The 17,281-nt window shown below is 46.6% G+C and overlaps 1 protein-coding gene across 1 annotated transcript; it reads right to left on the bottom strand.

Annotated features, from left to right (window-relative positions):
* Positions 1-294: 294 nt before the first annotated feature.
* LOC142024129 (ficolin-2-like) lies at positions 295-15,322 on the bottom strand. The gene is made up of 11 exons (XM_075015863.1): positions 15,184-15,322; positions 14,803-14,859; positions 11,821-11,847; positions 11,125-11,160; positions 8,043-8,087; positions 6,678-6,713; positions 4,649-4,684; positions 3,964-4,091; positions 2,610-2,739; positions 1,574-1,708; positions 295-643 (listed from the first exon to the last, which is right to left on the bottom strand). Exons 1-11 carry the CDS (start codon positions 15,266-15,268, stop codon positions 393-395), a joined length of 966 nt encoding a protein of 321 aa, XP_074871964.1. The 5' UTR covers positions 15,269-15,322; the 3' UTR covers positions 295-392.
* Positions 15,323-17,281: the final 1,959 nt, after the last annotated feature.

Below are 17,281 nucleotides of genomic sequence, written 5' to 3'. Positions count from 1 at the left end.
GGCTGTTGGGTGGGGGACACTGGAGGCTGGCCAGAACCAGGAGTGCCCCACCAAACAGGCTGCGTGATGAGGGAGGTCACAAAAACCAGGAGTAGCCTCCAAAGCACTGCCCCCCAACCAGTTGCAGTGGACAGTGAAGGTGTCAGCAGTAGCCCTATGCCTCCTCCCGAGCTGGGGGATGGCTGGCTGGCGTGAGGGGATGGCAGGAGGGGAAGCAGGGGCCTGTGACAGGTGTGAAAAGTGCAGGGTAACAGTGGGGCTACAAATCAAACTTCCGCTCAGACAAGGTTGTACTAGCAGAAAAACACGTTTACTTCAGACAAAGCCTCCGAAGGCAGCTGGGGCTCACTGTGAAATGCAAAGGGGGCAGGCACACAGCTGCTCCCCCCATGCTATGAGCCAGGCCTGAATTTCATTTCAGAGAGCTTATAGGAATACTTGTCCCCCAGGCCATGCTTCCAGAGCACACCATGACCAGCATTACTGTGGGCTCCTGGCAAGTACGCCCCATTCAGGTGGGCCTCGTGGCAGTTCTTGAACCACCAGGCTCCTTGAAAGGTGCTTGCACAATTATCCTGGTCCAGATCATTGTCATGGTCTGCAGTTGAAAACTTCATGTCCTTGTGGTAGGCTAATGAATCCCCTGTGAAAAACCAAGCAAATGGTGTTTGATCTCAAATGTTAATTTCCTTTGCCTTAACGTAAGGACAGTTATTTATGAGGAGTTAAGTATTGCCCACATCCCTGTCTCCAGAGTTTGGGCTCTTTGGCTGCTGGGTATTTTTGGGTCAATTTCAAGTCAAAATTGGGTTCTGTTCTCAGTCTTCACTTGGCTAAATTGCTGCTGACTTCATTGTGACCTAAGTGAGAGCCTTAGGGTTTGGCCATAGATCTGGTGACTCATAGAATCATAGAACTGTAGCGCTGCAAGGGACATCAGGAGGTCATCAAGTCCAGCCCCCTGTCCACAGCAGGATCAACCCCAACTAAATCATCCTAGCCAGGACTTTGTCAATCCAGGATTTAAAAACCGCTAGAGATGGAGATTCCACCACCTCTCTACCCTCGCGGAAATAGTTTTTCCTAATATCCAACCTACACCTCCTCCTCTGCAACTTGAGACCATTGCTCCTCATTCTGCCATCTGGTACTACTGAGAACAGCCTCTCTCCATCCTCTCTAGAGCGCCCCTGCAGGAAGTTGAAGGCAGCTATATAATCCACCCCTCCTCACTCTTCTCTTCTGCAAACTAAATAAACGTAAATCCCTCTTTTCCTCATAGGTCAGGTGTTCCAACCTCCTAATTATTTTCATTGCCCTCCTCTGGACCCTCTTCAGTGCATCCACATCCTTTCTATACTGGGAGGCCAGAACTAGACACAATACTCCAGATGAGGTCTCAGCAGTGAGGGGAGGAACAAGGTGATAATAATTAAACATAAACCTGGGGTGGCAAGGAAGCCAACCTTGCACTGGGAGGGTTTGTTTTGCTTCTCCTGCAAGTTCTCTTACATTGCACTGAATGGGTGTGGCTTTTTTTTTTTTTTTTGCTATGAACACAGCTAGTACTTACCTGCATCACCCTCCACCATGTCCCCAAGAATCAGTGTGTACTGCTCGGACTCACTGGAAATTTGGAATGTTTTATACTTGGCAAAATATTTCTTATTTTCAAAGTTGCTAAGGTCAATTCGCAGTTCATTTTTTCCTGTTGAATGCAAAGGCAATGTGAAATACCCAGCAGGTTACAAGAACATTTTGTACATGCTTCATGTTGGTTGACTGTCACTCATCCGGGCATGAAAGATCAGCCTCTAACTCGCATGTACAGCCAGGGGCTGCCTTTACCAATGCAACTTCATTCTCTCAATCTCACTTTTCCATTGGTAAAGAGACACTCCCTCACACACCCCAGTCAAGACCTTTCCCCAAGAGTGAAAATCAGAATCTATAGTAGCAAGGGACTGACAAGCTTTTCCATCATTCCCTGTGAAAAGGGATAGTGATTTCAGGGACTGAGGAGCCAGTGTGGCTGTAACCGATTGAAGGGCATTGTGCAGCCATAGTGTTTATCTCACTTTGTGGTGACCATACAGCCCTGAGGGATATGACCTTGCACAGGCCAGTATTAGCCACTGGTAGAGCAGGGATAGTGTTTGTAGAAACTCAAGGTTTGGAGCTTTGCCATGGCGGCACCACTCTTTAAAAGGAGCTAACCATTGTCTGCTGCCATGAGCACAATAGTGTTATCTGTTTGATGGTTTCCCACTGGGAACATCTAGTGTGGATTCTGGTAGGAACTTCTCCACTGCTGGCATGCACCAGTATGGTCAAGTGGGTAGGGCACTGGACTGAGAATCCACCATGGGCTCCATTTCCAGGTCTGCCACTGACTTGCTGTGTGACCTTGAGCAAGATAATTCATGTCTCCAGGCCCTGGCTTAAGTACATTGATACTTACACTCCTTGGCAAAGGACTGAGATTTGCTGGTGAAGATCACTATGTAAGAGCTATTGCAGGTGTGATGTCACACTAAGCCATATTGCAAAGAGGGGAGCAGCAGGATGGAGGAAATATTAGAGAAAACCTGTGCCCGTGATTGCTTTACCAAGTGATGTCAGCAGATGGATGTTGTCATTTCCCAACCAAAATTCTGTCAGTTGGCTCCCAAAACCTTTCTTGTATGCATCCCAGTTGCGATGAAAATCCACTGACCCATCCACCCGCCTCTGGAAAACCTGCAGGGAAACACAAAAGACTCAGGTGGGAAGCTGGGCACAGTGATTAGTGGCTCAGTTCCTCATGGGATGTTGCTTTGGGTGGTATTTATTTACATTTCATCAGCTTTTTTACCCCCCTTTCCTATAGGCTGAAAATCTTTTCAATGAGATGAACCTAGAGATCTTCATTCATGGTTTACTCACTCCTAGGTTGACCTTATGTCCATTCCCTTCAGTTGGTGTTTGTAAGGCTCAAGCAAAAAATAAACAAAGCAAATTCCCACTGCTGAGTACCAGGACTGGCCTATGCAGAAACTCAATAGCACCCTTGTGATCTAGGCCAATCTAAATTTGTGACAAAATATCTACAGTTTCCATTCCCAGTTACAAAAGTTCTATGTAAGACAGAGTTGCTCGTTGCTTTTATAATGGGGGATTTTTCTTTTTAATTTTAAAAAAATGAGAGAAGATTGATGGAGAGGAACAGATTTGCTGGAATCCTCTGTACTTCTGCACACTGCTGTGAGCAGAACAACTAGAAATGACCAGACTGTGAAGTTCAGTAGTTTTCACAATGTCATTATAGACGGACAGCATTGCAGGCTGGTGGTTCTGTAATATCTTCCACGTTTTTACTCCCCAAACTGAAGCAATCAGTAATTATGGTGGGAAAGCAAAAAAGAAGGGAAGATAAACTTCTGGGCATTCTTATTGGACTCGGCTGAATGATGACAATACAACCCAAAGACGTGGTTACAGTCCTGGCCACTAACACCTTGGCTATGCATATCTATAAGATACACAAACTAAGGAGAACAAGTCTACTGTTAACAGAGGCCTGACTGCCATTAGCTACTTTACTTTCTAAACAAAAGTGTCTGGCTGTGTTCAGAGTCACTGCAGTCTTCATTCCAGTACTGAAGACATTCGGAGTCAAGTATTACATTTTTATCTATACTCTAAACTGAAAAATTCTTTCTAAAAATGAGCAGAGGGAATAGATTTGTATGTATATATACACTAACAAGGAGTTGTAAATGCAACACTGAAACCCTGCCTTGTAATTCGCACAGCCAATGTCTTTAGTGGGGAATTCTCTCATAAGAATTTGCTTTGCAATTAATTTTCAGTCTGCAGATCTATAGTTAATGCGCATACTAAACACTGACTATGGGAGAGCTCATAGGAGACGGATGTTTAAACACGAGTGAGTAAGCTTTACTAATAACAGTTTCTACTTACAATCCATCCCCCACCATCAGTGTCCATGTCACACAGCACAGTTATGGCAACACAGCCTTTGGAGTAGATGGTGTACCAACCGCTCAAAACGTGTCCCCTGGCTAGCAGCTCCTTGCAGTTCTTTGCTCCTGCACAGAACAGGCATTTAAAACTCCTGATTATCCAAGAGACGGATGGTAGAATGAGTCAAACCCATTTGATTGTGAAATTACTGGGTTGAGATGAGTGTTTTAAAAGTACTGAATTAGAACATACGAAATGCATTTGTGCGTGGTGAGCTAACGCAAGGAGATTATTAACTACAGCATAAGTCCCCTTTTCCATTTAAAACAACAGTATCCAACATGTCACAGCCTTGGTGAAATTAAAGTTCTTTAACATAAGACTGAAAACAGCTGCTGTGGCAGAGGTAACCTGGGACTTGCTGAGCCGGCTGTGACAGCCTTAGTCACACACGTGAGGAAGGCAGCACTCTTCCTGTGGTTGTAAGGCAAGTTGGATTCAGCCATGTTCCTCTGTAGTGCTTGTATGCAACAGATCCCCTGTTATCCAATCCTGCTCATAAGAGACGGGCAGGATTAGAACTTCCTCTACAAAGCGTCGTGTTGTGCTTTCCTTTCAGTTTCCGCCCTGGGAGGTCGGGTCAGGGATGAGAGAACAGCTAATAAATATTGCAGACACTCACCTTTCTTACACAATACATCATTCAGTGCCTCCTCATCTGTGCGGAGAAAGAAACGCAATGGCAGTGAACTGAGAGCAGAACAAGTGTGCTTTCCTCCTAAGCACCTAGTCACTCCTGCAATCTAGCCAGTGTGTCTACACACGGGAGCCAAAACATTTCACAGGAGTAAGAACGTCCAGGCATGAAAGGAGCAGTTCAGTGCTGCAGCTGCAGAAAGCAGCAACAATAGCACTGTGTTAAACTGGACATTCACATGCATGAGGGAACTCATGGAGGTTAGGTCTATCAATACTTATTGGCCAGGATGGGTAGGAATGGTGTCTCTAGCCTCTGTCAGAGGGCTGGAAAAGGACGACAGGAGAGGGATCGCTCAATGATTGCCGGTCCTGTTCACTTCCTCTGGGGTATCTGGTACTGGCCACTGTTGGAATAAAGGACACTGGGCTTGACGGATCTTTGGTCTGACCCAATATGGACATTCTTCTGTTCTTCTACCAACTTCATGGGACCACAGGAAGCTTGGACGTAGCCACAAGTGGACAACCAGCTAACTAAAATAGTGTCATGCCATGGATGTTGCCAGACAAGAAAGCACTGGACTAGAGAGGTTCAACTTGTATATCTTTTTCAGCTGGCCCATTTCAAATAACTAATCATACCCATCTCACTCAGTGCCATATGGATACAACTACGTAAAGGACAGATTTGGCCAGCAATGTGCTTTCTCCCACCTCCCTGGACTGATTCCAGTACCTGAATGAAAACAAATTAAAAGGAAAAATAGACTCAATCAAATGCTAATACATTGCTTGCCAAGGTGTCACCAACAGAAACCAGCATCATGTTTCTTTAACATTCACCCAAACCTCTGTGTCCCACTGTTTGCAGCTTATTTCACACCTGTAACTTCCAACCTGAGAGCTCCCCATCCAGACACAAGAACTGAGGTCACTGATGTGGGGCCCAGTGTTCCCATGGAGTTACTTATGGAAAGTACAGGAACTGATAGCAGCTAACTGCCCCAGAGGTCAAGCAATGAACAGCCAAGTTCTCAGACCTGTTTAAGAATGCAAAACAATGTGCTACGTCTAAAAGGTGTCACAAAAACCAGTTGCACAAACTACGCACAGAATTGCTGTGTCTACACGTGCACGCTACTTCGAAGTAGCGGCACTAACTTCAAAATAGCGCCCGTCGCGGCTACACGCGTCAGGCGCTATTTCGAAGTTAACTTCGACGTTAGGCGGCAAGACGTCGAAGTCGCTAATCTCATGAGGGGATCGGAATAGCGCCCTACTTCGACGTTCAACGTCGAAGTAGGGACCGTGTAGACGATCCACATCCCGCAACGTCGAAATTGCCGGGTCCTCCATGGCGGCCATCAGCTGGGGGGTTGAGAGATGCTCTCTCTCCAGCCCCTGCGGGGCTCTATGGTCACCATGTGCAGCAGCCCTTAGCCCAGGGCTTCTGGCTGCTGCTGCGGCAGCTGGGGATCCATGCTGCAGGCACAGGGGCTGCAACCAGTTGTCGGCTCTGTGGATCTTGTGTTGTTTAGTGCAACTGTGTCTGGGAGGGGCCCTTTAAGGGAACAGCTTGCTGTTGAGTCCGCCCTGTGACCCTGTCTGCAGCTGTGCCTTGCACCCTTATTTCGATGTGTGCTACTTTGGTGTGTAGACGTACCCTCGCAGCGCCTATTTCGATGTGGTGCCGTGCAACGTCGAAGTTGAACATCGACGTTGCCAGCCCTGGAGGACGTGTAGACGTTACTCATCGAAATAGCCTATTTCGATGTTGGCTTCACGTGTAGACGTAGCCAATGAGTGCTACCTGTTCAAATGGTAGAGAAACCACAGGAAGTTCAAAGCACCCAGTACAGTAAGAGACCTGGATAAACAATGAAGCTCATGACAGACTTTGCCTTGAGTGTTATTCTTATTGGATTGACTGCACATTGCTATGGCATAACAACACGTATCCGTGAAAAGGTTGTGTGTCCCAGGTTCACACACTGTTTGCCACATTCTCTCACCTTTCAGTCCAGGGAGGCCAGGTTCACCTCTTTCTCCTGTGTGAAATAAACATACGGACAGAGGTTACTTTGCTGCTTTGGTTCTCTGAGCTCAGTTGTCCCTTTTAGCCCCTGCCCTGCCTTGGGGGCAGCACAAAGCAGGCCCTGTGCTCATGGGAACTCCAGCAGGCAGAGTGGAACAGGGAGGTCCAGTGATAGCTGGAGATCTCCGGAGCCCTCCTTGCACCACCATCCGCTAAGAGGTCAGAGCACACACTGCCTTCTGTCACTGGCTGGTTTTACTAACCACTGTGAAGCCTACAGTCCCATGGATGCCCTAGACCTCTTCATGGGGTCTGGAAGGCAGGAGAAACGAGTTATACACTTTGGCTAGATCTACACTAGGTTACAAAGTCGATTTCTGATACAGCATTAGCAAAGAATTGACGTATCAGATCGAGTTTCTCATCTAGTGTAAATTGGGGCTCTTTAGGCTTGTGCCTATGTCCCTCACTCCACATAATAGCTCGGAGTACCAGCATCAACAGCCGAGCCCAGAAAGATCAATTTTGCCGCATCTTCATGCATGTGGCAAAATCAAACTCTGGAACAGGTCAGGTAAGTGTAGATATAGCCTCAGCAGCCAGGCACAATGACTGGCACACTGGAGGTAAGAGGATACATAGGACCAAATTGAACATGATCTGTAAGAAGATTTAGCTATAGTTATGTAAGTAGGTGAAAGTGGTTGTAAGGGAGTAAGACTGACTCCTTCTGTACACCACACCCGTTTATATCTGTTACCAGCAATGGGACAGGTCCACCAGTGCAAACCTTAGTGTAAACAGGCCTCAGGATTTCCAGCCAACACAGCTTGAAACAGAGGAGCCTCACTAATACATCATCACCATCCCAAATGGAGACATCCCAGAAGAAAACTTCAGGGCTGGGTGTTCCCAGATTATGATGCCCTCTTCAGGAAGGTACTACAAGTGAGAGTACAAACTGGTGTAAAGGCAGCTGGAAGTTGAGTGAATCACGTTAATGTAGACGTAGAGTGGAAATGTGCTGCTGTACCGCTTCAATGAAGAATCTACTATGCCCTGATTGATGTAGTTATACCAACAGAGGTAGCCTTAGACTCATTTCTGAGCCAAGCCCATAATCCCCAGGGTGCTGGGGGAGTGGGGGTTGTGCTCAGGACAAAGGTTCTCTAGTGATAAGTGTAACCTGGGAGACGATTCTGCCTCTTGGTGAATAGATGTTTGTGAAATGCAGCATCATGGGAAGAGACAATGCTGAGATGTTTTTGAAACACTTGTCAGTCACAGGCTGAATGAAGAGGTTACTCCCTGTGGTACAATAGGGAGTGCAATAGTACAATACCTATTCTCCCTGGCTCTCCTGGAATTCCTTGGAGTCCTGGTGGACCTACAAGCACAAAAGACTGAGAATAAATATTTTGTAAGGAGTCAGAAAAAGACTGTTGTCATGGTTAAACTTGGCAGATGGGGAAGAGGGCAAAAATAGCATGCCAACCCAAACTTGAAAATTAGGGTTAGATTTTTCTTGGACCTGACCCTGCAGTTCTTCACTGTGGCAAACCGCTCTCAAGCTAAGAGGGCCTGGGACAGCAATGCGGGGTCAGACCCCTCACCTCAGCTGATGCAGAGGATGAGGTACCACTAACCACAAAGAAGGCTGTGGGCTTCAATTTTCAGAGCTGGCTGTCCCTGAAGCCAAAACTAGCAAACAAGCTCCTAAGGTAAATAGTCTCAGGGGGTAGCCATGTAAGACTGTAGCTTAACAAATAACAAGCAGCCCTAGCCATGGAAGCTCATGACAATACATTTATTAGTTTCTAACAAGCTACAGGACCACTTGTTATTTTTGAAGCTTGTAAGGTGAACTTGAACCTCACAATCCAATGCAGTGCTAAACCACAAGACCTCCCAGCTCTGTGAGTTCTCTGCAATGCAACTGGTTAAAATTGTCTCTTCTGTGTAAGACAGTATTTGCATTTTTCAATCTCATCACAAGTGAACAGAATCCTGGCTAGTTACTTTATCCTTTGTTCCCATCTCTGGAGAAGGATCTATCCCAGAGCAGCCCCTCTAAAATTGATACAGGCACTAAGACATTACCAGAGTAATTTACCTTCACTAGCAGATGCTGAATCCATCTCAGGAAGTCAGTTCTTACAGAGCTGGTCCCAAATTTTTTTCAGGAAGCAGGGTACTTTCAAAAGCGGGCTTCCTTTCAAAGCAACCCCCTCTACATGGCTGTTTTGCATTTCAAAAACAGCTCTTCTGGCCTCCATTATGCAAATGAGGCACTAACCATGCAAATTATTATCTCATTTGCATTTTCAATCCTCCACATTTGCATGTCCCTTTTGAAAGGGAGGGGCCAGTGTAGACATAGCCTATATATTTCATATATTCATTTTTCTCCCTTTTTCTCCCTCCCTCTGCCTTGCGGACATTGAAGGCAGTGAAATAAATAACATATAGGCTATGTCTACACTAGCACACTACATCGAAGTAGCCTATTTTCGACGTAAGAACATCAAAATAGGCTACTTCAACACATATCGTCTACACGTCCTCCAGGGCTGGTGCCATCAATGCTCAATGTCGAAGTAGTGACGGAGAACGTTGAAAGGAGCTGCCCCGAAAGGAAATGCGGAGCGTCCACACACACAAGTACTCCCCGTCGAAATAAGGGGCCAGCAAAGCCCCAAGCCACTCCCTTAAAGGGCCCCTCCCAGACACACTCAGCCTGCACAGCACAAGATCCACAGAGCCAACAACTGGTTGCAGACCCTGTGCACGCAGCATGGACCCCCAGCTGCAGCAGCAGCAGCAGCAGCAGCAGCAGCCAGAAGCCCTGGGCTAAAGGCTGCTGCACGCGGTGACCATAGAGCCCTGCAGGGGCTGGACAGAGTGTCTCTCAACCCCTGAGCTGATGGCCACCATGGAGGACCCCGTTATTTCGACGTAGCAGGACGCGGATCGTCTACACATGCCCTACTTCAACGTTGAATGTCGAAGTAGGGCGCTATTCCCATCTTCGGATAGGAATAGCGATTTCGATGTCTCACCACCTAACATTGATTTCAATGTCGAAATAGCGCACGGTGTGTGCAGATGCGACGTGTACTATTTTGACATCGTGCCAGCTACTTCGAAGTAGCCGGCTAGTGTAGACTCACCCATAGTTTTGGGTCTTTTTTCCTCTTTCCACTCTAAATTCTCCGATTTTGAAAATGTTGCAGAGTTTCATTTTTCCTTTGACCATTCGCTAACTTTTCTGATGCAGAGAAAGCTTTGAAAAGCTACAATGCTGGAAAAAGACACCCCTGCCCAACAAAACAATAGCTCTGTAAACACTCTTGTATTTCATGTCAATAAAGGGAAAGAAAGCAGTAAACAACAAAAATCTGACATTTCGATCTTTTTACAGCTTCTGAAAATAAAATGAAATAAAAAAGTCAAGTAAAAAAATAAATGCTCAGTTAATTTCATCATTTTCCATTTAAAACTTCTCTTTGAAACTACATTTTTAGTTACCTTGGGGCAAAAATACCAAAGCGGGTCTCTGCCCACAAAAGCTTATGCTCCAAAATATCTGTTAATCTATAAGGTGCCACAGGACTTCTTGTTGTTCTCGAAGACACAGATTAACTCGGCTACCTCTCTGCTACTTTGTAATAATGTTACTGTCTTCTCTGAGGCTTAAAGAAATTAGGTGAGAGGATCAAATTCACTGCGTAAGTCAGTAGCAGAGCTTTGAAGAGGAACCACAAAAGAGCCACACGGTTAATTCGGCGGACGACCTTCCCCCATGATTTGCACTTAATTTGCTGGTGGGCAGCAAGGGCTGCTTGGGGATGCTCTCACTACAGCTGACCCAGGCCTTGCTTCACCTATACCTCCACCTCACGTATTGCATCTACTACCAGAGTTCCAGGCTGTGATTGGCGTAAATTCTCTTGCCGTGTATGATGAAAGCGAATACGATGTTGAGCTCTTTCCTGCTTGCACTTTGCCATCATTGGTGCCCACACGCCAGGGTATAACAGAGGAGAAGTTTCTCCTGACATCACTGACTGTGAGTCATGACCCCCGCTCTCCCCACACATACGTGAAGACTGTGTCAGCTCAGAGAATGCAATCTCTGAATCCACACCAGACTGGGCTACCCGATCTGGGAATACCCACTTTTATCCTCTAATTATCCAGCCTCTAGCAATCCCCTGACACACACCTCAGTCACTTGGCATGAAGAGCTGCATAAAAGTAGGCCCTGACCCTGCCACCCATATTTGTGGGTCTGTGCACAGACATCAATGTGAGTGCTGATGAGAGTAAAAGCTACAGAATCAAGGCCCTGCCCACCCGTTGGGATGCTGCTGCAAAGGAGATGTACAGCTCTTCAGGGAGGAGACACGCCTCCAGGCTCTCACCTCTCACTCCGGGGAAGCCGGGAACTCCTCTTGGTCCTGTGTGAGAATGAAATGAAAAGAATGAACAATGATGACTGATTTGTGTCTTAGACATGTCGGGCCTGATTCTGATCTCTAACCCCAGAGCCAAGCAGAGTCAATTAACTTTCTTGGGTGTGAGAAAGAATCCAGGCCCCAGGAGTGCACAGGAGACAGCACAGACACCCCATCTTAGCAGGAGTTCCAGGAGGCACAGTGCCAGCTGGAGACCTTGGGGGCACAGCCACAGTGCTACTTTAAAGGGACCCAGGAATCACCCTTTTCTGAGACTGGCCCAGAACATGATCTAGCAGTGCTCAGACCTAGGGCTAGTAGAGCCACTGAAGGTTCTGAATCATGTGCAGAGTGTGAGGCAAAGCTGTGCCTTCACCACCGCTCCCCAGCAGCGAGTGGAGCTGACCTGCTGCAGAGAGGGATGCACACTCCCAGTTACACCAGTGCCTGATCCGTTCCAGCTGGAGTGTTCATCAGTGTAAGTGAGAAGAGAACCAGCCTTTGTGCATGCAGATTTGGGAAAAACCCCTGCAGCCTGAAACCCTCCCTCGGGCAGTTAAGTCACATTGTTCCCACCTACCCTTTCCCTCTTGGCCCAGGGTCTCCTGTCATTGCAACCTAGCCTAAAAGCAAAAAAGAGTCTGAATTAATGGTTTGTTTTACCTTCTGGTCCTGGTAGCCCAGGGAGCCCTGGAGGACAAAAAAACTCCAAGTGATTATCCTGCTTATGACAATAGGGAACTATTTGTTAGCGTGAAACCAGGGGGATGGGCCAATTCCAACATTCCTGCTCCAAAGGCAGTTTGCAAAATTAGAATTAAATTTCTTTTCTGCCCTGGTCCTCGGGTCCATCACTGACCACAACGGGCATTTCCTCTGAGTCAGGATAAAGCCCCTGCTCTCAGGTCTTGCATAGCTGGCCAAACAGAAGGCCAGTGATAAATGTTTTCAGTACTGGATGGTAAATGGTTTGCAAACAGATGCCTTCAACTGGCCCCAGAGCATCTGCTGTCACCATCCCTACCACAGAAAAGGAGCCATTTCAGGGAGCTGACCACATGTCCCACTTTCTCACAGACAGTCCCTTGTATAGGCTTTGTCCTGGCTGTGCCATTAGAACATCAGCTGACAAGAGCACATGGGACAAATGCCCAATTTTGTCAAAAAAGTGGGGAGGCATCTCTAGCAGGACACCGAGGAAGGTTGAGGGTGAGGGTACCAGGCCTGTGGGTAGAGGGGGAGCTGGGTTGGCAGGGTAGCAGGTCAGCCCCAGAAACCATTGTGGAAGGAGACCTCAGCCAGGCCCCGCACAGAAGGGCAAAGGGGATACTGGGGCCAACCCCATGTGCAGTGGGGAGAGGACTGCAGCTGTGCCTCCAGGAGGACGGGATTCAGGGAGGGCTTGGGCCAGCCCAGGGGTGTCCCATGTTCCCTTTGGGAAAATATGGTGCCCCTAATTTCAGGTCCTGACCCCTCCTTCAGAGGGCAGCAGCTGGACTCCTGCCATGCCCAGAGGTGTGGAGGAGCAGAGCCAGCAGGTCATCTCAGTGTTGATGATGGGGGCAAGAGAGTACAGGAAGAGTGGAGACAGAGGAGGTTGGCAGGAGCGTGGGGAAGTTTAAAGAGGGTGGCAAAGATGGTGGAAAGGTGGCAGGGGCTGCTGGTGTGGAGTTGGATAAGAGGAGGGAACTCAAACTATGTGGCTACAAAGAAGAGAGAACTGAAGGAATAATGAGTGAATTTTCAGTGAAGGAATTCAGATGGTCACAGAGCTTCTGCCAGAGATGCTTAATGCCATGAGAACTGGGCTAGAAGAGGAAGTATTGGGAGGCAACTGAGGGCTGGTACTTGGCATAGGAGAGGGGAGCCAAAGAGATGAGGCTGGCAGAGGGAGTGGGGTCAGGCCTGTGACTTTCTAACTGCACAAAACTCAACACCCTTTCCCCACTCCCATACAGAGGTTCAGAATGCAGGAGGGTGCTCTCAGCTGGGCCAGGGGCTGGGGTGAGGGAGGGCAGGAGGGCTTGGGCTGGGGATGAGGGACTTTAGGTGCAGGAGCAGGGTCAAGGCTAGAGCAGGACTTTGGGCCATGGGAGGGGGTGAGGGATCCATCCAGGGATATGGGCACTGGAATGGGGTGTAGCCAGACAGAACTCCCCCTTTTGCTCTATTCCATCTTGCCTTCCCTAGGTGCTTCAGAGCACAAAAGGGTTAAAAGGAAGAGCCCAGCCCTGGAATGCCCGAGAGCGCAGATGTGCTTGTCTTAGCCACAGTCTTTGATGCTCTGGAGCAAAGCTGATAAGAACAATGGGCTAATAAACAGCCGGGCCTCAGACTGCCCTTGGCTAATTACCATCGGTTGATCCGCCTGCACACTTGGTCCCAGACGGAGGAAAATCCCCGGCCCATTAAGAAACAAATGCCCTCAATTGTCTCTACCTCGCAGGTGTGAACTAAGCCCTTGAACTCCCTGTGAGAACCAGCATCAGACAGTTTAATTCAATTGGCATTTTTTAAAACAAGGAAGAAGCGTACGTTACCCAATGGCAATAAAAGAGGGGTCTGGCAGACCCCCTATTTGAGCTCCAATCATCTTTCCTGCCAGACAGGAGGGTTATGGTCTCCTGAGGTCCCAGGGGACGTCCATTTCCTCGAGAAAAAAAAGGAAAAAAAAAGACTTCTTCCCAAGGGCCTGAGAGAAGACTGGCCAAGCCACGTTGGTAACGCAGGGGTGAGAATAAGACCTGCTAGGTATTTTATCTTTTGCTTTTGCGCGCATTTAACAAGTATAGATCTATGAAATAAAGTGTATGCTAGCTATTTGTAATCAAAGTATAAACCTTGTAACATTGTAGCCATAAGAGCTTAACTCATTAGTTAAACAAAGTAACATTGTAACCACAAGAGCTCAACTCATAAGTTAAATAAACAAAGTAATTGATAAAGTGGTAACCTGACTCCTCCTGTTACTGTGCAAACCGAACACAAAACAAAGAACCCAGCTGCTTTTCAGCAGCTCTAAGCCTGGTCACCGGTGGGGCTCTGCCCTAGCAGTTGAAATCTGGGATGAAAACAAGGGCATAGTTGGTATCTCACCTGACCATCGGCTACCATGGGGCTAGAGATGATGGGCCTGGGCTGAAGGAGGGGGCTCAGGGCTGTGGTGGGGTAAGGGTTTCGTGAGGACTTAAGCTAGGGGTATGGACTCTGGTGTGGGGCTTGGAATGATGAGTTTGGGGTGCCAAAGGGGGTCTGGGCTGGGGCAGGGGTTTACAGTGTAGGAAGGGGTGTGGACCCAGAGATGACAGGCTTGCGGGGCAGCGGGGAGTGAGGGATCTAGGAGAGATTTAGGGTGCAGGAGGAGGTTCCAACTTGGAGCAGGTGGCTGGGGTATGGATGGGGGTGTGAGCTCCAGCCAGGCAGTTCCCAGTCAGTGGCTGGCAAGTCCAGCTCCTAGGAACAGGCCCATGTGTGGGTTACACCCAGAGAACCATCAGGACAGAGAAAAGGAAATGGACATTATTTCAGAACAGAAATATGATGAAGCTCAACTTCTCACCACAGGGGAAGAGATCTATAGGATGACCAGAGTGTTTCAGTCATCACCATCCAAAGCTGAATTGCACTTAACTCTGGAGAACATACCTCGTGCTCCAGGAAATCCAGGGGGTCCACGAATTCCGCAGCACTTTGAATTCCCCTCTGAGGAAAGAAATAAATCAATACGTGACTTTTTTGGAGTCCCAGGAGCCCAAATATGTTGAAAATTCCAGTGGCAAATAAGCTCAGAATATCAGGGCCAATTAACACAAAGGCAGCTGTACTGCTGTGCAGACACTGGTGCAAACTCTATGGTGTAGCAGTACAAGACTGTTCTGCATTAGAAGCTTCCACTCTGCTACCACACTGAGCCCTTTTACACTGGTGAGAATTTGCCTCGTGATGATAGGCCCTCAGAACCTACACATGGGTCTCACTGCCTGTACATTAGAGCAGGCTGAAAAATAAATGCCATCATTTGTTCACCTGGTTTTGGCTCATCCTCAGCCAGGCAAACCACTGCTGCTAGGCAGAACGCAGCAAGGAGGGCGAGCTGTGCAACTGTCCCCATGATGCTGGTCTCTGCAATGGAAGCGTCAAAAGTTTTCTCTTCTCCTCTGCAACTGCCTTTCGCCACTAGGAGCCTTTTTATAGAGAAAAAGAAAACCATGAACTCCCCCTTCTCATCTTTCAACTCCTCCCACCAGTCTGCACCTCCCAGCTGTTTTTGCTGAGTCTGCTCTCTGCTTGGCTTCCCCACCAACTCCCTTCACAAGATCTTATCTTGTACTTCTACAGCGTCAAAGGACAGTCACTCCCTTCTTTACATCCCTGGCTTGCCTCTTTAAGAAGTGTCACTGATTTGCCCCCCATAGCAGAGCATTTCAGATGGAGGATTATCAGCTACATTATGTCCAGTAAAAATTGAACTAAAGAGCACAGACCTCTGCACTAAAAGCCCCCAAAACACAGCTTAGTAACAAATCTGCTTTTCAGGCAGTTCATGCTCCCTAGTCAACAGGTCCAAGGGAATTTAAAAACAAAACCACTTGAAATGACCTTGTTATCTTGTACCGCAACCCCCAATCTCAAAAGCAAGTGGCTGAAGGTGTTTGTCTTATTTGTTTTCTAGAAAATGGTACTGGACAGCTCCAGACAGTCTCAACCACCTTCTTTTCTTTTCCCCAAAGTACAGTCGCTGACATCTCTCATGCCAGTATTTCAAAGAGATGAATCCAGAGACCTTATTATGAGCTCTCCATCCAACCTGTGTAGAGGATTAGCTATAATGAATGGTCCTTTCTTCCTCTTCATGGGAATGCCAAGTCATTGACAGAATGACAACGATTTGAAACCCAAGAGGCTACTTTCTGAAGGGTTTTTTTTTTAACTGCCTTTGTATTTTTTTCACATTATGTATTCTACACTATTGGTAAACTTTGATTTTTAATATAGGCTGCAAAGTGTAATTTCCCAGTATGGATATGTCACAACTCATTACTGCTTCACCCACTAGAAAGTAAGAAATTCTACAAACCTATTATTGGCAATTTAGAAAAATGAATGATTTTCCTCTAGTTCTGCAGAAGTAAAAATGGTAACTCTTGGACCAGAGTCCATGCAAAAGCAATTAACAACCAGGTCCCACCAGTCAAACTAAGGTGTCTATATTTTAGAACCTATAATTTCTATGTAGTCATTTAAATTAGAAAATAAATCCTACAAAACTGGTTAAAACAAGGACTTAGATGACTAACATTAAACAGCCAATTTGAAATTTTGGCTTAAATGTTGTCCTGTGATGTGCACACATATCTACAACTGGTTTAAAGGAAAGTGTGGATCAGATTAAATGGAGCTAGAAATTGTGTAAAGAGAAGTGAAAGTTGTGTATAGGGAAGTATGAATAGTATAAAGCCATCTGGAGATCAAAAATAAGCTGACATTTCAAAAGTAATGGCATTAGCTGACTTAGCATGTTATTTGTTTATCATCTTAAAGTTATTCTTGTTTTGCTGCAGAAATGTCAGAGATATATGTGACATTTATTAATGTATATTAATAAATATACACAATGTATATTGATTTATCAGAATTAAGGCAAAATCGGAGTCGGGAGAATCTTGCCAGAAAGGGAAAACATTGCTATTATAATTTCAACTGAGACTCTTACTAGCCAAATCCTGCTCCACAGCATTCACATCCAGGCACTAAGAGAGTGAGGCAGCAGCAATGCAGGAGAATAACACAGTTAGAAAAGCTATAATCCAGAAGCTGTGGTGGGAGGGACAGGACATTGGGGAACAGCATATGGCACAACAGTGTGAAAAGCAATGAAAGATTTTACCTGAAAGTTGGTGTGGCCAGAGGTAGAAAGAGTAAGAAATTAAGAATCTGTTGACCTGTTGTGACAAATAGAAAACATTCAGCAATGGAACAAGACACACAATAAAATCTGATGTCATGAAATGACTGGAAGGCAAAATGATTCCATTGCTTTTGATTTGTGTTATGATGTCTAGCAAAAGATCCCTACAGAAGGTGAATCTCAAATGCAAATGAAGTAGGTGCACATGATAAACAT

The sequence above is a fragment of the Carettochelys insculpta genome, chromosome 21, assembly GCF_033958435.1.
Source record: "Carettochelys insculpta isolate YL-2023 chromosome 21, ASM3395843v1, whole genome shotgun sequence".
Classification (NCBI taxonomy): domain Eukaryota; kingdom Metazoa; phylum Chordata; order Testudines; family Carettochelyidae; genus Carettochelys; species Carettochelys insculpta.
Note: the sequence above shows the minus strand (reverse complement) of the source record. Positions and strands in the feature narration are given on the sequence as shown.